Raw genomic sequence first — 24185 nt, forward strand, 5'->3', positions numbered from 1 at the left:
AAGTTCTTACAAACATCAACATTTATAATTAATATGTAACTAGACACCTTATGGAGGAATAAGGACCTGTAAGGAGATCCTTAAGTAGTTCCAGTTGCACAGCTGGGAGCAGAGGAACCTCAGTCACACTCTGACCTGTGCATTACACACAGTCCAACCAAAGGAGCCTGTCCATCTGGTTTGCCCTGTGCCTGTGAGTTTGTTTATTTTTAAAGAGTTATCATTGAAAATAACAGATACAACCAGGCACACATTTCTAGCTTGCAGAAACTAACAGCTCCCCATTGGCACTGCCTAAACCCAAATAAGAAGTAAAACACACTACTGAGAAATTGGATTCTTAAGATCCTTCGATCATCTGAGTTAAGTTTTAAAACAACTAACATTTATGTGCTTGTTCACTTACAAATGGCAACAGCCTTTTACACTTCCTTGGCAAAAAATTAAAAGCTTTCTAACTTTCTGCAATGCTGTCCCTGTTGAATATCTTGCACAGTCCACCAAACATCTCCCTAAACACACAGGAGCAGACCACAGGTCACCTTTAACAATTACACCACGGGTGAGCAACTACTGTTTTGCACGATACCTTGGAAATACAAAGCCCTGCATTGCCACACAATATCACTTATATCAAGACCAGAGAAGGAACCTGCTGGCTGGCAGAGGTGTCAGCAGAACACCCCAGGCTTACCACCAGCTCCAATGACACCCACCAATGGCACAGTCTGCACGTACACAGCATTCTCAGGGCAAGCACCGGGGAAGAAACCTTTGGCTCACAGCTTGGATGAAAGCTCTGGCCACCCACTGGACTGGGTGTCCCCCGGTCAGGACAGCCAGCCATCCACCAGGGCTGCCCAGCTCCATCGGACTGTCAACATCAGAGCAGAGAGAAGAGAGAGTCAGTCTAAGAAAACGAGTGTTTAATCAGGAAACGAGAAGAGACAAGGGATAAGAAACTGATTACAGGAGGGAGAGTAATACCCCAGCCAAAAGAAACACGATTGTACAACTTGGGAACAACCAGGATCAAAACATCCTACGAGCCAGCAGTGCCCGGTGAGGGACGCTCCTGAGAAAGAGCCCGAGCACTCCTGGCAGTCTCCAGGCAGCCCAGCACAGTCACGGCCTCCGACTGCCCAGGCTCCAGCCTCTGTCCTCAGCTGCAGGAAAAGCTGCAGAGGTGGCCCTGGCCCAGCTACTCCAGTCTCTGCTCCTCTCAGCAGGAGGTGCCGAAAGGCATGGAAGGAGCACTGGCTGTGCACAGCCGTCCCAGCCTCTCCCGACAGGAGACGGTGCGTGGAGTAAGAGAAGCCCATACAAAAAAAAAAAAAAAAAAAAAAAAAAAGTTTACATATTTATAAATGCCAAAATAAATATTTAAGACAGAATCCCCCACCCCTCTAACACGTGCGTAATTACACTGCAAGTTGCTCGCAGGACAACCTCCAGGGGCTCAGGGAAAAAAGCGGTGACTACACCACAGGGCAGCCAGCTCAACTTCCTTCTCGTTTCCTGATGCTTCTGAAGCCTGCAGCCCACTGGGGAGGAGGAGGAAGAGCGAGCAAAGCAGAGCGCCGACACGCAACAGTGCTGGAGAGGAATGTCATGTTATAAATACATCAGATCAGTGGTTTCCAACAAGTTAAAACTAAAATAAAAAAAAAAAAAAAAAAGACACCAGAAGGAAGGATGGTGTAAATGGAACTACAACTATGCGGGGCAAAGGGTTATGTGTCCGTGGAGCTCCGCCTGCTGTCACGGCGAGAAGGTGGTCATTTCCAGAGAGACCCTTTGCCACAGCTCCTTTGTCTGCTTGCTGCGCTTTAGGTTCTGGAGAATATCGTTAAACTGCATCATGCCCATGGGAGTCAGGCAGAAGGCGCTTCTGGCGCTGCGGATGGCATTCACAAAGTCATCGTAGTCAGCTGGAGTGAGATGGATCAGCCGGTGGTGGATGTACTGGATGGGAACAGGGAAAACAGCCTTAAGGTATTTGCTCAGCTCCCCCTCTGAGGAGGACTCAAGCTCCCAGAGTGATGTCACACGATCCTGTCACCCCACAAGAGGTCCCAAGGCTCAGAAGCTCTGACAGAGCAGAGCTAGCTCAAAAGACAGCAGTGCTACACCTTACATCCCAACACAGCCAAGGAGACTGTCCCCTCAGAGCACCAAAAGGCACCAGCAGGTGTTCTCTCCTTCATGAGCACCAAACTGGGCCATAGTACAGAGCAGAAGGGCCACATAATGCTCAACCCCATCACCCACCAGCACCAAACCCTCACAGCATTCATTCTGCAGGTCACACATGGGAACCCAGCATGTTCACTGGACGTTTCCTTTGCTAAGGGGCATGGAAGGAGTAGGGCTTACATTAAGTTGCTACAGAATGTCTCTAGGCTTAACACTGTCACTTCCAGCAGCTTCTCAACTAAGGCCCCAAAACTGCAGGCCCAGCTTTTGAGAAATCTATTTCTCTAATGTAGTTAGGAAAAGAGTTCAAGTGAAGAAGCTGTCATTTCCCCAAAATATCATCGAGGTGATAGGACAGCTATAGTCCAACCTGGACAATATGTCTACAGAACCACCCTTTATTCACAAGAAGTAGGTACATGCGGGGTGTTCTGTTTACACTGTTGAAGGAACAGGCAGCTCTGCTATTCCAGCTGGCTCACTGAAAAACTCAAGCTGTCATTTCCCCAAAATATCATCGAGGTGATAGGACAGCTATAGTCCAACCTGGACAATATGTCTACAGAACCACCCTTTATTCACAAGAAGTAGGTACATGCGGGGTGTTCTGTTTACACTGTTGAAGGAACAGGCAGCTCTGCTATTCCAGCTGGCTCAGCTTTTGAGAAATCTACTTCCCTAAGGTAGTTAGGAAAAGAGTTCAAGTGAAGAAGCTGTCATTTCCCCAAAATATCATCGAGATGATAGGACAGCTATAGTCCAACCTGGACAATATGTCTACAGAACCACCCTTCTTTATTCACAAGAAGTAGGTACGTGTGGGGTGTTCTGTTTACACTGTTGAAGGAACAGGCAGCTCTGCTATTCCAGCTGGCTCACTGAAAAACTCAAGACACACTTGCCCTGGTTTCACTAATTCCTGAGATACCTCATCCATACTGGCAGCTGACCAGGCCACTTCCACTATTAGTGCCAGCCCTGGCACACTAGAGACCATGCCAGGGCTTCATGATGAGGGGGAGAGAGGCTACAAACAAGGGGAAAAAAAAAAAAGGGGTAGGAAGAGAAGTGGACAGGGGGCCTGAAAACACAGCAAAGTATGGAAGTTAAAAGGCACCAGCAGCATTTGGACAGAGGAAAAAGTGGACAGTGAGCACAGGAGGTGAGAGGCCTTGGAAGAAGCAGTACAATGCTGCAGCCTCCACACAGCCAAGCAATGATTATTCTAGTCTCCTAGTCCCTGCTGAGGGAAGTCCAGGCTGAGAGAGTTGGGGTTGTTCAGCCTGGAGAAGAGAAGGCTCCAATAAGACCTTATAGCAGCCTGTCAGTCCCTAAAGGGGCTACAGGAGAGATGGGGAGGGACTCTTGATCAGGGAGAAGAGGGATAGGACAAGGGGGCAACAGTTTCAAACTGAAAGAGGGGAGATGTAGGTTAGATATTAGGAAGAAATTCTTTGCTGTGAGGGTGGTGAGACACTGGAACAGGTTGCCCAGAGAAGCTGTGGCTGCCCCATCCCTGGAGGGGTTCAAGGCCAGGCAGGATGGGGCTATGAGCAACCTGGTCTGGTGGGAGGTGTCCCTGCCCAGGGCAGGGGGTTGGAACTTGATGATCTTTAAGGTCCCTTCCAACCATTCTATGACGCTATGAGAGAGAGGGATGCATCAGGCAATGGACCAGTCCAGCTACCAGTACCCGAGGTCCCTTCCCCTCCACGCACACACACACACACACACAGGCAGCACCTTCAAGGCAGGCAATGGCCTGGCAGGAAGACAGGCCACACGTTACCTGTATGTAGGCCTGCTGGCACCTCTGCACCAGCTGGTGGAAGGCTGGGGTGCGCAGGTGGTTGTGCACGTGGGCAGGGTTGAGCCTCTGTAGAGCTTCCATGATGATTTCCTGGAGCACAAAAGGGCTCAGCACCCCCTTGGCTGCGCCAACGCAAAACTGATGCACGTAGTTTACACCTGCACAGGAAGGAGAAGTCAGAACAACAGCGTTAAGGTAAGAGAAACACAGGTACTTCCCAGCAAGAACCTGGATTTGAAGCACCTTCTCCTCAGTGTAATGTATCCTCCAGCAGGCTTGGGGGAGACACTCTAGCGAACTCATGGGGACAAGAGGTCATTCTGATACATCCATCAGGTCTGAGTAGAGACCAGGTGCCACCTCGGCCACTGATATTCCCAGTTCACCTGTCTTTAAAGGGGATATGAAAGAAAACTGATGTGCAAGGTTACTACAGAGGCAAGGATACACTGCATCTCCTCCCACTGCTTCTTGCCTCCCCGTCTAGGAAGCACCTAGATGCTCCAGCACTTAGGGAGCCTGGAGGGACAGTCAAGCTTCCCCACTGCTGCCTACAGAGGAGCTCCCCCAGAAGCAGCAGGAGAAGCCATGTCACCAGACAGGCTGTTTGTAGAGGCTGGTTGGTTATTTTTTATTTTAAGTTCCTATGCTGATGAAAGAATTAAAAAAAAATATGAACTGACAAAAATCTTCCAAGAGCAAAGTGGAAGTAAAATCAAAAACACTCAAACAATTGGTTGTTTGAGCACCTATTGCTATAAAAGGTCTTCATAGAAGGTGTAAATATACATAAGAAAGAGAAATGCCTACAAGATAGTGGAAAGGAAAAAGAAAAAAGGTGGTGTTATAGAATGGAAGAGATACAAGTTCTGAGCCCTGTTCAACCCCATGCACTTCATCCAGTGCCTCAAAATTCAACAATGTACCTACAGCACCCAGAAATGGGACAACTGCCTGGGTGAAAGAGCAGCAGGGATCTTCTGAAACGTTCTCAGAAATGGCATCAGATATCAGGCTCACCCAATCTTTGAAGTTTCGCTCTTTGGAGACCTTTTTCCCACCATGGTCCAAATCCCAAGCAAGTGGATTTCTGCTGAAGTACTGCTCTGAGCCTTACCTAACTTTGCAGCTAACCCAAGGAGCCATTTTACATCCTCCGTGTAGGGTGGGCTGCGGGAGAAGTTGTTGGGGTGGTCGTTGTGAGCTCTTCGGCCAAGCATCTCCAGAGCCAGCATCCCTGTGAGAAAGGGGCAGCCAGAGTCAAGCAGCGCTTCTGCCCAGTAAGACTTACTCTAGCACTTCACTCACTCCAACACAACCTCATTGGCCTGCCCTTCATCAGCAGAACGCTCCCTAGCTTAGCTGCAAAGAGACCAGAGAGAAACAGAAGGCCCACCTTGGAGCCTGTCACCATGGGAAGTATCTGCAAGAACATCTGGATCTGCTGCTCCAGGCTGGGAGATCCGCACAGCTATCACACCTCACTAGAGCTGCAGAGAGACACTCCACAGGCACCTAAGGTAGGATCAAGCAGATCACCCCAAAGGCTGCACTGCAAGAGGTGTCCTGAAAGCAATGCATTTGCTCCCAATTTTGCAGCAGAGAAGCTACCTACATCAACCTACTCAGCCACAGGACAACAGACCAACACTGAGCTGCAGTATTGCCAACCTGCAAACATTTCATTTATTCCACTACAGTTCTTCATGCAAATCCTCCCATTTAAAAAGTTTTAAAATACCAAGGCACTATGTCTTGATCTTCCAGACCCTCTTCCCCCCAACCCTTCTCTGTTATTCAGGCTACTAAACTCCTTTCACGGCTTAGCCTTACTGTTTCCAATGACACCTGCACCCCTTTCTGGCTAACAAGTACTTTTTTCTCCAGCTTTCAACAAGAAGCCTACAAGCAACCTCCAGAGAGCCTTCCTTCCATTTTCTTGCTGTTTCTCTTCATTTACTGCCTTGGGTTGGGGCTTTACTTATCTTAGAGGCTCCCTGCTCCCTCCCAGTATCCATGGGGTTGGACCCCAGCTATGTACAAGTAGCTTACTGCAACCTAAGCTCAATCAAAAACCCCACGACTGATCTCCTTGTATCAATGGCAATTCAGGCAGAGACTCTATTTCCTCATAACCAGACTGGGAAAAGCATGCTAATTACATACCCACTCTCCACAAAATTTAAGTTCTCTCCATGTCAATCTTTACCAACCTCACTGGAGGGACACGGGGCACATCGCTCTGTGCCTCTGAAGACTAGTATTAGTAAAGTAGAAGTGTGCCTGCACCACCCACGAGCAGCAGGAGCTGAACTTCATTTTTGCAGGTAGTCACAACCTACACTGATCTAGATTCCTTTGCACACACCTGCTGAAAAGCAAGGTCTTCCCTGCTCCAACCCACTCAGCTTTCTCGTCTACTCTGATGGCTTCTCAGCAGCAACGGTTCAATCTCCTACTGCTTTGTCTCCATTTCAAGCCTCCACCTATGATCATGAAGTGGCTTCCCCCACGTAACTCGCGTGCCATCACCCCCAGTAGGTGCAGTAGCAAATTGCTAAAGGACAGTGAAAACCTGCAGCCCTGCCCTGGAATCCCTCTCAAGGGGGCCACGGGAACCCACTCGGGCGTCCTTACCAACTCGGTATGCGGAGTGGAGGTAGTGCAGACCCTGGGGGCTCACAGGCTGACTGTGCTGCTCATCCTCGGCAGGAAAGCCCCCTGTAACAAGGGAGTTGGGCTGTGAGGACAGAGTTGTCAAGGAAGCCCCCTGAATCGCTGGGAACGTTGATCCTGCATGGACACTTCCTACTGAAGAGAGCAAAACAGCAGCATTAGGACCCACCACCAGGCTAGAAAAAGGTTTACTTGGGCCATCATCTCCCTCACCTGACAGCCCCCTGCCAACGTGGAGTTCTGTTTCCCTAAACAGAACAATACAGCAACCAAAAACCACAGACTTGCAGCTGAAATACAATGGGCTAGGAATATCTCTATTTAGTTTGCAAGCAGGGTCTGAAGGGGGTCAGTTACACGGTTGTCCATCTCTTTTGCACCAACATGCACATCATTCATGCAAACAACATGTGTTGACTCAAAGGTCTCTGCTATTATTAAATGACACGTCTGATTCTGATTTCTTGTCCAAGGAAACAAGCATGTGCACGTCTAGACCTGATGAGAAACTGCTGAGGAAAATCATTGAGCAAGAACGGAATTAAGTCACTCAAAGATCAAGTCCAACATTGTGAGGTTCCTCCACTTCTGCTGGGGGACAGCTAGGACATCCAGCAGCCATGTGGGGAGAGTGTCACTGGAGGCCAGCCTCCAATCCATCCTTGGAAAGAACAGCCATTGCATACACTGACAATGTGTACCAACAGCAAAACCAGCAAGGACACTTGAGAAGCTCTGTCACCTTCAGACACTTAACTAGCATGGGCAAAATCAAGGGAAATCACAGGAAAATCCATTACATTGTACCAGCTAAACACCCAGCAGCTAACACTGAGCCAGTAAGCTGTACTCTGACAAGGGACACAAGTTTATCTAACTTCCCCTCTCAAGAAAGGTACAGAGAGGAAAAAGCAAGGTTTGCCTGAGAATTCCAGAGCAGAAATGCCATTAGGTGTGTGCACGTGGTCACCCTTATTTCACGGCTTCTCTGTGGTGCTACTACACCAGCTTGGGCCATGCTCCAAGTTACAATTTCTCCTCTTCACCTGCCACCTCCAGCATTTTTTAAAAATATTTACTAGTGAATAGTTTAATACCAGAGAATAATGTGCTTCCGAGGAAAGATCTGACCTCCTCAAACAAGCAGACACACAGTGCCAAACAAACCAAGTGTGGCAAAGTCTGGCCAAGGAGAATAACCCATAAGAATAAGCTGAATTGTTGCCAGAGCTCAAGCATCACCACGTGACACTGTACTCCAGGAACAGCAAAAACAGTTTTTTAAGAACTGAAAACAGAAGTTTATGCAAGCCATAAACAATGGCAAATGGAAAGGGTGTGGTTGTTTTTTCCTTTCATTATTTTAAGTGCTGTAGGATGAGTTAGTTCTAGAAGATCCATAACTCTTTGGAGGAGGACAGAAAGAATTTCTCACAATTAAGGGTCACAGGCATCAGCCAAAGGACTAAGGCTGTCAGCAAAAGATGCTCTTCAGATCCTGAGGCCTTCAGGACTACTTGCTTTTGTAGTGGGTTTTTTTGGCATCAAAATGCAAGATAAAAATAACTGGAAAGATTCTCCTGATAATCTGGATATGAAGGAGGCCAACACAGCTCGTAAGTGTTTTCCCATGTACCAGTCTTCCAGCACCTGGTGGGTTGCAAAGCACTGATAAGTGAGTCTACAAATGGGCAAATATTACAGCCTCTCTAGTGAGGAGATCATAGACCCTGGGTCAACCATGAACCACTGGTGCAAAACCCCATGGCACGTGTCCACAACTTGGACAACATCCGCTATTTCCAGTGCTGTGCACTACTTGAGGGGTCTTCCACCACCACTCTAGCCCATGAGAACGTGTCCACAACTTGGACAACATCCGCTATTTCCAGTGCTGTGCACTACTTGAGGGGTCTTCCACCACCACTCTAGCCCCAACACAACACGTGAGCAATCATTCAGACTGCCATTGACATGATCCTGCCAAGACATGTCCTCTCTACAGAGGTGCCAACATTTCAGGTACCAGTTGCTTCCAACCCCTCTGGGCAGGAAAGGCATCAATTAGTGCTGATGTGGCAGAAGTCTGCCTGCTGCCTATTCATCTGACCTGAAGGAACCATAAGAGCCTGCTCAACATCATCTATGCTCACCTTGCCCAAAGGAGAGGGGCAATAAAGCTCTAATAAGTTAGAGGTCAGAAAGGCCAGGAGGGCTCCAACCACGCTTTACTCTGAGAGGCCAACATAATCTCATACTGGAAATTTAGCTAAACAGAAATTAAAGCTCCACTGAATCAGGCCCTGTTATGAAACCCAGTGCCCCCCGGCATGCGTATCTTCAGGATAATCTTCACAGCTTTTCAGTGCAAGAACCCTGGTGCCACTTGTGGTCAGTGAGGAGCAGGAGGTCACCGGGGTACAGCTAGGAGGCAGGGTAAATAAACCTATGCTACACACAGCCCGGAGCTGTGACACTTACTCGCTACATTGGAAGACAGTGAGAGTCCTGTCTCGCTGTGATAGGGATGCACCGCAATCTGCGTCATGGACGGGACCGGCACACCGGGGAATGACACTGCTGTAGCTGCCAGTGACGGTGTGGTCACCGAATAAGGGTACTGTGCTCCTATGAATGCGGGGTGGACACCCTAAAACAGAAGATAAATAACAGTCACGTCCACTTTGACCGATCAGAAGTAGTCCAAAACACAACGTCCCCACACAAACCCCAGCGCAAGGGAAGCCCGATCCGACAGGGAGGAGGAAACACAGAAAGCAGCGGCACAGAAACTCCCTTGCACCACATGGTCATTACATCTTCTTGCTCCTCTTCCTTTTAAATCTAATCAGTTTTCAGAAAACCACTCCAAGAACTTTCAAAAATAGGCAGAGGTTAAAATAACCCTTCATTTGGTTTTCCCTCTGTAGTCTCTATCTGGTCTGCAAGCTCTCAAGATGACAAGGTTTCTGTCCGGTGCTTTTTGAGAAACTACAGAGCAGTAAGATTAAAAGCTACTGATGTATTATATTTTATATTCTCTTGAGACTTTACATGCACCCACAGAAGGCTCCTTGGAAGGCAAAAGCTGAGCTCGGGAGCCGAATAAGTATCACGAATCAGCAAGTGAAAGCAGAAGCCAGATCTCAAGCCATGGGAGGTGGCTTGAGCCCTCCCCAGTCAGACACAACCCCTCCAGAAGCAGCCACACAAAGTCACTGTAAATGAAGAAGGTACAGGCAAAACCCACCTGCGGGTACGCTGAGCCAGGCACCGGGAAGACAGCTGGGCGAGGCATGTGCTGGATGGTGTGTCCAATATACTGGGGGTTACAGGGGATGTGAGTCTGGAGGGTGGTGTAAGGGTGGAGGCCCTGCGTGTGGGTATGTGCCATCGCCGGCCCCGCCATCGTATGCTGCTGGTACATGGTGGACCCCACGGAGATCACCGGCATGACCGTCGCTGCGGCGGTTACCGCAGCTGCCACTGTCACGGTGGTGGGCTCAGAGGTCACCCTGTTGTCTGTCAACCCACGCGATGCTTCAGAGGCAGCCCGGGCACCACTGGCACTGCAGCCCGTGGCACCTTCTCTCTGGGCTGGGGTCCCACCAACAGTCTGTTCATAAAGCCAGTACCACTGGTGAGCTACTTCAAAGAGGACTTCTGGGTACACGCCACCTCCTTTGGCCGCCTCTTCTACTGCCATACAGGCCTTTTCCAGCATCAGATTGTCCTGGGGGCAGTGAAAGGAAGGCAAAAGTGAGGAATGCAAAACCAGAAATAAAAGGCGGCAAAACTACAACAGGAGAAAAGTGTAAGGAGAAAAGAATAAGGCGCTCTAAAATTACTGATGCTACGGGGAGCAGATAAATCCCAACTATGCAGCAGAATAATTCATTAAAAAAGAAGAGAAATCCACAGAACTGGCTGTCCAGTAGGCAGAAGAGCCAAGCCCACCAGTAACAGCATGTCCTTGACTCTGGAAATCAGCTTGCACCAGCCAGCCCCCATGTGATGCTCACCTGTTTGCTGGAAATCAGCTTGCACTGATGCTCCCAGCCAGCCCCCATGTGATGCTCACCTGTTCCTTACACTGCACCAGAGCCCTCTGGATCTCGTTTGGGTTCAGGGCATGGGCATGGGGCAGGCAGCTGAGGGCCAGTTCAGCAGCTGCCCGCACCATGTTGGAGTCTCTGGCCCGTGAAGCTCTGTCTGCCAATGAAGCCACCTCTGGAGGAGTCAGATGCCCGTCCCAACACTCCACCAAGATGTTCAAGGCTGCGCTACCAATCTCCATGGCCTGCCCTAAGAGTAAAAGAGAAGACTCTCAGCCCACCGAACACCCAGCACAGTTCCAGTCAGCCTCCCCTCAACAGGAGGTGCGCTCCTCACTTCCTTCAGGAGCCCAGCTGCTCCCCTCAGGCTGCAAATCAAATTTAGGCTTTCTCCCAAAACATAGGACAAGCAAGAGCCCTCAATAAGCAGTGATTGAAGGTGCCATTATAAAATTTAAGCGAAACTGCATTTGAGGTGGTGAGAGGAACTTGCTACCGCTGATTTTAGTACCCACAAACCACAGCCTGGACTGTCACCCTATTTCCACCATGTCAGGAAAACATGACTTTTCAAGGGTGTGTTTTTCAGGCTCTAGAAGCCACATGGGTAGAAAGCAGTTAGTAGGTCTGGGTGCAAACAGAAGGATGAGAGAAGTGAAATGCTGAACAAAACCAAAGAGCATGTTCAAACTAGACACATGTCTTCAGCAGACCCCCAAAGGAGAAGTTAAGACCAGCTTCTGTGTAAGAAGCAGTCTTGGCTCTGAAGACCGAAGCATGTTGCGGTACAAACAAGAAGAAACAGGTGACAAGAGTTTTCCAGGCCAAAACAAGCACCACTGCATAAAATCAGTGTGTTCAGCTTGTACTGCCAGTTGTGCCAGCAGCTTACACGGCTACCACAGCACACCAGCATCACCATTTTTGATGCACAAGCTCACCTCCCTCCCCTCCTTCCTGCCCAACAGCAAGCTTCCCGATAAAGTTTTGCTATAACCTGTGATCCAAGAGACATGGGAAGAGTAAGTTCGAGACAGCCAGTTGGGAGACACAAAGTTGTGCAGCCCTAGTGCATACAGCCCAATCTCAAAGGCGCAGAGGTGAAGGTTGCGGTGTGGTCCCTGGTGCCCACCACTGGAGGAAGGGTGGGTGAAGATGGAGGTACTGCTGTTTCCACCTGCTTTGATAAGGACTGTCTTGGCCAATTCAAAGTAAAAGTGAGCAGCTGCCTCTGAGGGCTGGTTTGGGACATGAGGAGCATGGCTCTCCAGCCGCCTCCCTTTATACCTAGAAGAAAAAGACAGAGGAACCTTTCAGGCCACAACAAGTACCCCAAGTTCACTAGGTGGAGCACAGTTCCTATCCTTAGGGTCCAGAAGAAACAAAACAAAGCAAATGCTCCCGAGGAAGTACTTCCTGATGCACAGTAGCTAGTTCCCTGACATCAGACCTAGAGGTGGCCTCTGTGCGTTGGTGTTACTCATTACCTGCCAACTTCCACAGTCTTTGCACGGGCTCCACCACTGGCTCTCCTACTGCCACTGGAAGAAGAAGATCCCAACGAATCACTTGAAGAACTGCTGATGCTGTCACTGTCCTGTCCTCTGCCCCAGGAGGTTGTTGCCCATCCCCCACGTAGGGGACGCCGACTGAGTGTTGGAGAACTGTCAGAGGTGGTTTCCGGAGCGCTGCTGTCAATACTAGCCATGCCTACAACACCACAACCAACACAGTAATGTCACCAGGGCTGGTAATGTCATATCACCTACAGTCCCATAAGATCAGTGGTGTCAGTCAGCCCCACAGCTGGCAGGCATTCAACTTTGCAAATTATGAGAGATTAAATTAGTCAAATGGGCAGAGGTATCAGTGTCATTTTGCAGTTCTCAGATTGGAAAGCAGAAGAGGCCAAGAACAATATATCTTTATTTCCCACTTAACGCCGTTCCAGGCCCCAACTCCATCTGCCAAGCTTTGGAGCAGAGTATAACAACAAGAAGCAAATATACATACAAAATCAAGTTCCACAGGTTGTACGAGTATGAAGAAAGCCCTCCTGGTACATACTGCACAATTTACACAAAGGTTCTTCACATCCTCAGCCTCTAATTACACGCTTCTCAAAGGAATTTTAGAGAGGCAGCAGCTCCTTTGAATTTGGTTCTGGACCCAGGAGCACAGTGCTCCACTCCCAGCAACTATTCAGCTCCAGATATCTAATCCATCACCCAAAACATATCTGGTGTGAGAAAGGTATGGTAACTTGCTATACAGAAGGGTGCAGGAAATCCGTGGAGCAAAATCTATTTCTCCATGTCAACCACCTCAGAGAATCAGCTGCTTCTCTAGTACAGGAAAGGCTGACAAGTGGAATGAAAGAGTAAGAGAATTGCCCAAACCCCAGCAGGCTGTCTAGCACAGCACTAGATGCTGTATGAAATAGTCAGGTCCTACCTGTGTGTTTCTTCTTCTGCCTGACAGGAGAACCCCAGCATCTCCCATTGTATCCACCTCGGTTTCCAAGGGCCAGACGACTGGGGACCTTTCCCTCTTGTTTCAAGACAGTGGCCTCCGCAGCTGGCTCACAGGGGGACCTCTGAGAGCTCTCTGCATAAGCAGGACAGCAAAAAGGTAAACATTATAATTTGTTTCTCTATCTTTAAAACCAGATGTGGCCACTTAAGAGATATAAACATCAAAAGATGCAGGATTTTTATAAAGCCAGTGGCATTTATGAGCAGGATTATCTCAGTTTTCTTTCAGTACTAAACATATCATCTGATGCAAGGCCAAGACCATTTAATCTTAAAAACTCAAGATTTGGAAAATTTGCTTGCAACTACGGAAAAATTTTAGAATAAAAACAATTCAGTAACCCTAACCTTATTGCACTCATCCTCAGCTAGGACTGATCTCTTTGGGAAGGATTAAGAGGGCATCTGCTTTCCACCAAATGCTGCTGTATGTGATGTTTGCCACCAAAGTAGAAGCACAGCTTAAAGAAAACCATGTTTATCTCTAATGCCCTTCAGCAATCTTAATTATTTATCTTGCAAAAAGGTACCTGAATCAGTGTGTAGCTTTTTGAAATCCTGCAGCTCTGAATTACAAACCTAAAGATGGAGTCACAGTAGTTTTATGTTAACTGGTTATTCAACTGGCTCAAGATAGGAAAACCTGAAAACTAGCTTGAATTTCTATGCAACGAGAATGGGTACGGAAATGGATCCAGTCAAACAGGTAACAGGGGAGTGACAATCTAGTATCCACCAAGCAGCCAGATGGTAATACAATCATTCCGACTACTCCCCAAAACAGACAAAAATGTACAGTTCCAGTTCTGCATTGGTAACAGAAGGGTCTCAGCATGGCACCATTACAAAGCACCTCTTACCCTGTGTGCTCTTCTCCACAAAGTTCTCAGGACTGCTCTGGACTGCAGTGCTCACGGCAGCTTGCTGGGTGACAGAAGTCCCTGGAAGCTGCTGGAGAGCTGCAGTGGACTGGGCAGCGTGTTTGGAAGGAGACTTTTGGTTTGCTACTGTAGGCTTGCTGGATGAGTAGAAGGAACTCAGAGTCTGTGGTTTGTGAGTTTGACTCTCTCTGTCCAGGAGTTTGTCTAAAATCTGCAACAGCAAGGAAAAAGAAGAAAAAAAGAGCTTAGCAGAAGGCTAAGAGAACTAAGAGAACAGGCAAAGTACCAAATCAGCTTCCTGGTGGACAATAAACTCCATTTTTTGGAGAAAGTAAGAAAATGCTTATTCTCTAGAAAGTAGGCATTGTCTTCCTGCACTGAAGATCAGCAATGCCCAGTTGAGAGCCACATTTCATGGGTTTGTCCATTTCTACTGTTCATTCTCCACACGAAGTAAACACCACGAGCATGACAGAGTATTTATTTGCAGATGACTGATATCACAGTTATTCCCTGGAGAAGAGTGTAGCAAAAGCACTTCTCCTTTAGGAGTCAGAAAGACACAAATAATATTCTTGCTGGGTTTCTCAATATAAAAGATTAATAAAGTCCTTCCTGAAGCTTCAGCAGATTTTATTTATATTTTTTTCCCTCCTTTGGGGTGGAGGGGCAGAGTTTTACTATCTCTCTTGCATGGGAAATTAAGGCACAGGTGGACTGAACTAATATATCAAAAAGGTGAGAGGTTAGGAAACTAAGGATTTGCCAGATATACTGTTCTGCAAGCCAACATCCCTGCAGCAACACAATCAATTCCCAGACCACAGTGCACACTGGTAACCCCTGGGACAAAGGGCTTGTTTTAGCAGGTAAGCAAAAGCGTTAAAAGCAGTGAGAACTCATCTCCTGACTGGACTTAAGAAACTTATGGAGAGAGTGCCCATTCCAGGGCAATGCACACTGCACAATCAGATTTTGCACCACTGGAAGAATACAAATACCACAACATAGCTTGTAAATCATCAGTACGTGACACAATAACGTATGCTCACTGGCAAAACTATCAAATCCATCAAAAGCCAAACATGATTTGCTCTGCGTCTCCCTCTCCCCTTTTAAAGGGAAACTCACCTTCTTCAGCTTAGACTGATCATCCTTGTACGTAATCATCAGCGCTAGTGCCAGATCCCCTTTCTCCCTCCGGGTGCCTTCACACAACAGAGGATGTTCTGCTTCACTGACAGTTGTTTTCATGCCTGCAGGTCAGAAAATGGGATGAAGAGACAAGTGAGCCCATGGGACTACACCACATCCAGAGCACTCTCTGTACCTCAGATTATTTTATTCAGCTCACTGTCACAGGCAGAAGAAGATATTTTTTTTCCCCCCTGTTTTTCGGTTAACTTCAGAAATAGGTCATGAATAAACAGGAGCTGCTGTCTGTCCCCAGAATACTAAGCTTGCTACAACTGTCAGAACAACCAGATCCTAATGGGCCAGAGGAAAAGAGGCCAGGCAAGCCCACAACTCCATCTTGAAACAAACTTTTCCAGTTTCTGCAGATGCTACACCCCAGCATTCCCATGCCATAGAGAACTCATCCTCCTCCTTTCAGAGATGAGGCAACAGAGGCCAGCCAGCCCCCATGTGATGCTCACCTGTTCCTTACACTGCACCAGAGCCCTCTGGATCTCGTTTGGGTTCAGGGCATGGGCATGGGGCAGGCAGCTGAGGGCCAGTTCAGCAGCTGCCCGCACCATGTTGGAGTCTCTGGCCCGTGAAGCTCTGTCTGCCAATGAAGCCACCTCTGGAGGAGTCAGATGCCCGTCCCAACACTCCACCAAGATGTTCAAGGCTGCGCTACCAATCTCCATGGCCTGCCCTAAGAGTAAAAGAGAAGACTCTCAGCCCACCGAACACCCAGGACAGTTCCAGTCAGCCTCCCCTCAACAGGAGGTGCGCTCCTCACTTCCTTCAGGAGCCCAGCTGCTCCCCTCAGGCTGCAAATCAAATTTAGGCTTTCTCCCAAAACATAGGACAAGCAAGAGCCCTCAATAAGCAGTGAATGAAGGTGCCATTATAAAATTTAAGCGAAACTGCATTTGAGGTGGTGAGAGGAACTTGCTACCGCTGATTTTAGTACCCACAAACCACAGCCTGGACTGTCACCCTATTTCCACCATGTCAGGAAAACATGACTTTTCAAGGGTGTGTTTTTCAGGCTCTAGAAGCCACATGGGTAGAAAGCAGTTAGTAGGTCTGGGTGCAAACAGAAGGATGAGAGAAGTGAAATGCTGAACAAAACCAAAGAGCATGTTCAAACTAGACACATGTCTTCAGCAGACCCCCAAAGGAGAAGTTAAGACCAGCTTCTGTGTAAGAAGCAGTCTTGGCTCTGAAGACCGAAGCATGTTGCGGTACAAACAAGAAGAAACAGGTGACAAGAGTTTTCCAGGCCAAAACAAGCACCACTGCATAAAATCAGTGTGTTCAGCTTGTACTGCCAGTTGTGCCAGCAGCTTACACGGCTACCACAGCACACCAGCATCACCATTTTTGATGCACAAGCTCACCTCCCTCCCCTCCTTCCTGCCCAACAGCAAGCTTCCCGATAAAGTTTTGCTATAACCTGTGATCCAAGAGACATGGGAAGAGTAAGTTCGAGACAGCCAGTTGGGAGACACAAAGTTGTGCAGCCCTAGTGCATACAGCCCAATCTCGAAGGCGCAGAGGTGAAGGTTGCGGTGTGGTCCCTGGTGCCCACCACTGGAGGAAGGGTGGGTGAAGATGGAGGTACTGCTGTTTCCACCTGCTTTGATAAGGACTGTCTTGGCCAATTCAAAGTAAAAGTGAGCAGCTGCCTCTGAGGGCTGGTTTGGGACATGAGGAGCATGGCTCTCCAGCCGCCTCCCTTTATACCTAGAAGAAAAAGACAGAGGAACCTTTCAGGCCACAACAAGTATCCCAAGTTCACTAGGTGGAGTGCAGTTCCTATCCTTAGGGTCCAGAAGAAACAAAACAAAGCAAATGCTCCCAAGGAAGTACTTCCTGATGCACAGTAGCTAGTTCCCTGACATCAGACCTAGAGGTGGCCCCTGTGCATTGGTGTTACTCATTACCTGCCAACTTCCACAGTCTTTGCACGGGCTCCACCACTGGCTCTCCTACTGCCACTGGAAGAAGATGATCCCAACGAATCACTTGAAGAACTGCTGATGCTGTCACTGTCCTGTCCTCTGCCCCAGGAGGTTGTTGCCCATCCCCCACGTAGGGGACGCCGACTGAGCGTTGGAGAACTGTCAGAGGTGGTTTCTGGAGCGCTGCTGTCAATACTAGCCATGCCTACAACACCACAACCAACACAGTAATGTCACCAGGGCTGGTAATGTCATATCACCTACAGTCCCATAAGATCAGTGGTGTCAGTCAGCCCCACAGCTGGCAGGCATTCAACTTTGCAAATTATGAGAGATTAAATTAGTCAAATGGGCAGAGGTATCAGTGTCATTTTGCAGTTCTCAGATTGGAAAGCAGAAGAGGCCAAGAACAATATATCTTTATTTCCCATTTAACACCATTCCAGGCCCCCACTCCATCTGCCAAGCTTTGGAGCAGAGTATAACAACAAGAAGCAAATATACATATAAAATCAAGTTCCACAGGTTGTACGAGTATGAAGAAAGCCCTCCTGGTATATACTGCACAATTTACACAAAGGTTCTTCACATCCTCAGCCTCTAATTACATGCTTCTCAAAGGAAGTTTAGAGAGGCAGCAGCTCCTTTGAATTTGTTTCTGGGCCCAGTAGCACAGTGCTCCACTCCCAGCAATTATTCAGCTCCAGATATCTAATCCATCACCCAAAACATATCTGGTGTGAGAAAGGTATGGTAACTTGCTATACAGAAGGGTGCAGGAAATCCGTGGAGCAAAATCTATTTCTCCATGTCAACCACCTCAGAGAATCAGCTGCTTCTCTAGTACAGGAAAGGCTGACAAGTGGAATGAAAGAGTAAGAGAATTGCCCAAACCCCAGCAGGCTGTCTAGCACAGCACTAGATGCTGTATGAAATAGTCAGGTCCTACCTGTGTGTTTCTTCTTCTGCCTGACAGGAGAACCCCAGCATCTCCCATTGTATCCACCTCGGTTTCCAAGGGCCAGACGACTGGGGACCTTTCCCTCTTGTTTCAAGACAGTGGCCTCCGCAGCTGGCTCACAGGGGGACCTCTGAGAGCTCTCTGCATAAGCAGGACAGCAAAAAGGTAAACATTATAATTTGTTTCTCTATCTTTAAAACCAGATGTGGCCACTTAAGAGATATAAACATCAAAAGATGCAGGATTTTTATAAAGCCAGTGGCATTTATGAGCAGGATTATCTCAGTTTTCTTTCAGTACTAAACATATCATCTGATGCAAGGCCAAGACCATTTAATCTTAAAAACTCAAGATTTGGAAAATTTGCTTGCAACTACGGAAAAATTTTAGAATAAAAACAATTCAGTAACCCTAACCTTATTGCACTCATCCTCAGCTAGGACTGATCTCTTTGGGAAGGATTAAGAGGGCATCTGCTTTCCACCAAATGCTGCTGTATGTGATGTTTGCCACCAAAGTAGAAGCACAGCTTAAAGAAAACCATGTTTATCTCTAATGCCCTTCAGCAATCTTAATTATTTATCTTGCAAAAAGGTACCTGAATCAGTGTGTAGCTTTTTGAAATCCTGCAGCTCTGAATTACAAACCTAAAGATGGAGTCACAGTAGTTTTATGTTAACTGGTTATTCAACTGGCTCAAGAAAGGAAAACCTGAAAACTAACTTGAATTTCTATGCAACGAGAATGGGTACGGAAATGGATCCAGTCAAACAGGTAACAGGGGAGTGACAATCTAGTATCCACCAAGCAGCCAGACGGTAATACAATCATTCCGACTACTCCCCAAAACAGACAAAAATGTACAGTTCCAGTTCTGCATTGGTAACAGAAGGGTCTCAGCATGGCACCATTACAAAGCACCTCTTACCCTGTGTGCTCTTCTCCACAAAGTTCTCAGGACTGCTCTGGACTGCAGTGCTCACGGCAGCTTGCTGGGTGACAGAAGTCCCTGGAAGCTGCTGGAGAGCTGCAGTGGACTGGGCAGCGTGTTTGGAAGGAGACTTTTGGTTTGCTACTGTAGGCTTGCTGGATGAGTAGAAGGAACTCAGAGTCTGTGGTTTGTGAGTTTGACTCTCTCTGTCCAGGAGTTTGTCTAAAATCTGCAACAGCAAGGAAAAAGAAGAAAAAAAGAGCTTAGCAGAAGGCTAAGAGAACTAAGAGAACAGGCAAAGTACCAAATCAGCTTCCTGGTGGAAAATAAACTCCATTTTTTGGAGAAAGTAAGAAAATGCTTATTCTCTAGAAAGTAGGCATTGTCTTCCTGCACTGAAGATCAGCAATGCCCAGTTGAGAGCCACATTTCATGGGTTTGTCCATTTCTACTGTTCATTCTCCACACGAAGTAAACACCACGAGCATGACAGAGTATTTATTTGCAGATGACTGATATCACAGTTATTCCCTGGAGAAGAGTGTAGCAAAAGCACTTCTCCTTTAGGAGTCAGAAAGACACAAATAATATTCTTGCTGGGTTTCTCAATATAAAAGATTAATAAAGTCCTTCCTGAAGCTTCAGCAGATTTTATTTATATTTTTTTCCCTCCTTTGGGGTGGAGGGGCAGAGTTTTACTATCTCTCTTGCATGGGAAATTAAGGCACAGGTGGACTGAACTAATGTATCAAAAAGGTGAGAAGTTAGGAAACTAAGGATTTGCCAGATATACTGTTCTGCAAGCCAACATCCCTGCAGCAACACAATCAATTCCCAGACCACAGTGCACACTGGTAGCCCCTGGGACAAAGGGCTTGTTTTAGCAGGTAAGCAAAGGTGTTAAAAGCAGTGAGAACACATCTCCCAACCGGACTTAAGAAACTTATGGAGAGAGTGCCCATTCCAGGGCAATGCACACTGCACAATCAGATTTTGCACCACTGGAAGAATACAAATACCACAACATAGCTTGTAAATCATCAGTACGTGACACAATAACGTATGCTCACTGGCAAAACTATCAAATCCATCAAAAGCCAAACATAATTTGCTCTGCGTCTCCCTCTCCCCTTTTAAAGGGAAACTCACCTTCTTCAGCTTAGACTGATCATCCTTGTACGTAATCATCAGCGCTAGTGCCAGATCCCCTTTCTCCCTCCGGGTGCCTTCACACAACAGAGGATGTTCTGCTTCACTGACAGTTGTTTTCATGCCTGCAGGTCAGAAAATGGGATGAAGAGACAAGTGAGCCCATGGGACTACACCACATCCAGAGCACTCTCTGTACCTCAGATTATTTTATTCAGCTCACTGTCACAGGCAGAAGAAGATATTTTTTTTCCCCCCTGTTTTTCGGTTAACTTCAGAAATAGGTCATGAATAAACAGGAGCTGCTGTCTGTCCCCAGAATACTAAGCTTGCTACAACTGTCAGAACAACCAGATCCTAATGGGCCAGAGGAAAAGAGGCCAGGCAAGCCCACAACTCCATCTTGAAACAAACTTTTCCAGTTTCTGCAGATGCTACACCCCAGCATTCCCATGCCATAGAGAACTCATCCTCCTCCTTTCAGAGATGAGGCAACAGAGGACAGGTCTTGTTTAATCTATTCTATTCTTTTTTGCATGGTGCTTTAAAACAGGCATACTGTGTTGTCAACATAATATATATAATCACTGCTTTGTTGCTGAAGCTGATAAATGAGGCAAGAGTCCAGTATTATGCTAAAATCCTGAATTATATGATAATGCTTGAGAGTTCTTCTGCTACTCTTTCACTATCACTCTAACCTCTTCTGAAATTACTGCCTTTTGTTCTCTGAAACTGTCCATCTCCATTACAACCAATACATCTTCTGCGACAAAAGAGCAAGAAACCTAAATTCATGTTATTGCTTTAACATGCAGTTCCTGTCCCATATTCCCCTTCCATTTTTCACAGCTTTGCAAAGCCACCTCAACCCTTGCATGTAGAATCCTCCTGCATTTAGTTCTGACAAACTGTGCTAACAGTCTCACTTCACACCAAACTGGAATGAATTACTAACTCTCACCATCCAAAATGAGACAAGATGCATAACATGGATGAAGAAACACTTTTCTTATAAAAGGTTCTTACCAAGAGCAGCAACAGCTGCCTCAAAACCAAGCTCTTCGTCTCCAGGCATTTCATTATTCCAGTTACGGCTTGGGGGTCTAGAGCCTGTAGGAGAAACCACTGAAAGAGGACAACAGAATTAGTGCTCAGCTTTCAAAACTAGGACCTCAGGGCAAAAGCCTTTTCTAAGAGTTTTCTGAATTTGCAGAGCTTCATGTTGTCCTATTCCTAGCTTTATACCAGTTTCAAGACCACAGCACTGTGTTGGGGGGGTCTTTTTGCCCCTTTTTCTCTCTAGACTCAGAAGCTCCAAACCAGGTAGGTATAATGCCAAGTCAGCCTTCTAATCCCAGGTTGCTAAATTCTTTTTTAAATACTAGATTTTTTAAATACTACAATATAGCTGTAATATATTCAGAGGAAATAACCAGCATAAGAGTAGAAAGTCAGTCCTTTATAACTATTTTACAAACTTGTGTAAGTTTCCAGTTGTTTTCAAGTGTAAGCAGAAGCAGAGACAGTTCCATTGGGGCACAAAATACCTCTAAAGCAACAAGGAGGGACACGCAAGCAACAGTATTTGAAGAATCAAAATTAGGTTGTTCTTATACAGAAGACAGTTTCTTTTGGAAAATCCCTCAAGACCTGGTATCTCAGAACATGTCCTTGGCACACTCAAACCAATGCAGACAGTACCTGGAGTGCACAGGACATCAAATATAAAGCTAGCCAACATCAGGGGCAGGACAGGACGGTAATCGCATAGTGTCCCTTCTCGAAGTTCTTCAGCTCTTCCTCGAATAGTGTTCATCTCATTAGTGCCCAAGGGGATCTTCTTCAAGAGAGCTGCAATCTCAGACTCCTGATATGCCAGCTTCACCTGGTAGCACCCACAAGGAAAGAGAAGAAGCTGTCATTAGCACAGGTCCTGTGGGCAGTGGACCATTTTTCCTTATAAAGTACAGCAATAGTCTTTATAGATCATTAAATTATAGCAACTCTTAGCACCCTAGCCACCTTTAGCATTCTCTCCACTATGAACACAGATTTTCAAATCTAATACACGCCTGCCTCATATAGATCTACAATTTTTTTTAAACTCAAATTATTGCTCTTGAGCTGCATACAGAAAAAAACCACATCAGCTTTCATGAGAACATCACGAGAAGCATTTGACTGGTGATCAAGGTGAGGTGGTGATTACTCTTAATTGTAGGAAGAAAGGATGCTATGATAAGTAATATACTCACTAGAGACAAAAGAGATTGACTAGCAGAAGAATGGGCACGGGGTGGCAGCATGCACGTCACCTGGATGCATTTTGCTACTCTGTGCCATTCCTGCATTCTCTCCAGTCTTAACATGTGGCAGTGACTTGTCTTCTGGCTGGCAAGCGATTGCCAATCTCACCATCTTCTAATTAGACCATAAGAAGTACAGATAATCAGTGTAACAAGTGTAGTTGGTGGATACCTAACAGCAATACAACAGCAACCTTCAAGGACTGCACAACCCTGCAGTGAAAAGCAAGGCAGCTGCAAATCACACAGACAAGGGCTAATTGGACACTTCTGGTTTTTTCTAAACAACAGTAAGCCAAATAGTTATCAAGCAGCGTCCAAAATAATCTGCCTGCACAGTGCATATGTTTACTGGCCAACAAATAAAATATCCGTAAGTGCAACATGTAATAACTGCACCAATTCACCTTAAGGAATAAGTTTAAAATCATTTCACCAACGCAAATCTGGACAATTCCATTTACAAATGGCTTTAGTTTCCCCAGATTAGCCAAGAAAACTGGAAACATGTTTAAGATAAGTAGTAAGCAAGCTGTTCTAATGGAAATAATATATTCACAGAAGATTTTGTACTCATTTAAATATTTTCAATCCTGTAGCTTCATGTGAAATCATACTGGCGCATCAGCTTTGAGATTCCTATTAATGAAGGTAATGCCAGATGAAGTGATATTTCTAATCACTATTCTGGCAAACAAACGTGTGCCTTTTTGAGATGTTTCATACCTCCAGAGCCTTTGTAGAGGCAGGTGGTCTCTGCAGCTCCAGAGCAAACATTCCTATTCGGAAGGCCAGGTTGTGGTACTCCAGCCGCTCACTCAGCACAGTCAGCAAGAAAGCAGCTTTAGACAGGGTGTTGGTTGCCATCCATGTCTGCTTGCTGGTTGATACCTTGTTCTTTTTGCCCTGTTTGAGGAGGAATTTGTCAGAGGACATTTTCCTAAACATCCTAAATGACTCTTTGCTTGTCGTCCTGCACTTTGCAATAACCAGTAGACAGGAAAAAGAATAAAACACATTTAAATGTTGTTCCCTCTGTTGAGGAATCACAAATTCCAGTGGTTACTGATGGACAACATTACTTTCCCTACTCTCACCCAGCACAGCACAGTGGAAGAGCCAGCCTGTTGATAAGACATACGTGCACTATTGGACTGATGCTGTGCAGACAGATGTTGCATGCCTGGCCCTTCCAAGGGAACCCTTCTGTACAACAAACACAGCTTAGTGCCACTACATGTGATTTTCCACAAGTTTTTCCTTATTTTTTTCCTCTCTAATCCTCTACCCTGAAACAGCAAATCTTCTAACGCTTCCAGTTAGAAGTGCTTCTAACTGTGCTTCCAATGGTGCACATTATGAAATAGGAGACTAAGCTTTTCACAGAATCACAGAATCGTAGTGGTTGGAAGGGACCTCAGAGATCATCGAGTCCAACCACAAAAAAAAAAAAAAAAAAAAAAAAAAACACTCACCCCTTTGTGATAGCTTTTAAAAATAAATAAAATAAAACTATTTAGTTAGCGAATAATTTTTTTTTTCTGGA

General features: G+C 46.5%; 1 protein-coding gene across 1 annotated transcript in view; it reads right to left on the bottom strand.

Annotated features, from left to right (window-relative positions):
* Positions 1-905: 905 nt before the first annotated feature.
* The window catches only part of ZSWIM8 (zinc finger, SWIM-type containing 8), a 63462-nt gene continuing 40182 nt past the window's right edge, over positions 906-24185 (bottom strand). Inside the window, exons 12-26 of the mRNA XM_014956290.1 lie at positions 23366-23545; positions 22035-22218; positions 21360-21458; positions 20331-20455; positions 19179-19410; positions 18239-18391; positions 17272-17494; positions 16782-17071; positions 15811-16034; positions 9933-10415; positions 9164-9332; positions 6644-6817; positions 5124-5243; positions 3986-4164; positions 906-1965 (exon numbers count right to left, since the gene is read on the bottom strand). Coding sequence (XP_014811776.1) covers positions 1762-1965; positions 3986-4164; positions 5124-5243; positions 6644-6817; positions 9164-9332; positions 9933-10415; positions 15811-16034; positions 16782-17071; positions 17272-17494; positions 18239-18391; positions 19179-19410; positions 20331-20455; positions 21360-21458; positions 22035-22218; positions 23366-23545 — 3039 coding nt within the window. The 3' untranslated portion in view covers positions 906-1761. The remainder of the gene's footprint in view (positions 1966-3985; positions 4165-5123; positions 5244-6643; positions 6818-9163; positions 9333-9932; positions 10416-15810; positions 16035-16781; positions 17072-17271; positions 17495-18238; positions 18392-19178; positions 19411-20330; positions 20456-21359; positions 21459-22034; positions 22219-23365; positions 23546-24185) is intronic.

This window comes from Calidris pugnax, unplaced genomic scaffold, assembly GCF_001431845.1.
Source record: "Calidris pugnax isolate Ruff unplaced genomic scaffold, ASM143184v1 scaffold196, whole genome shotgun sequence".
Classification (NCBI taxonomy): Eukaryota; Metazoa; Chordata; class Aves; order Charadriiformes; family Scolopacidae; genus Calidris; species Calidris pugnax.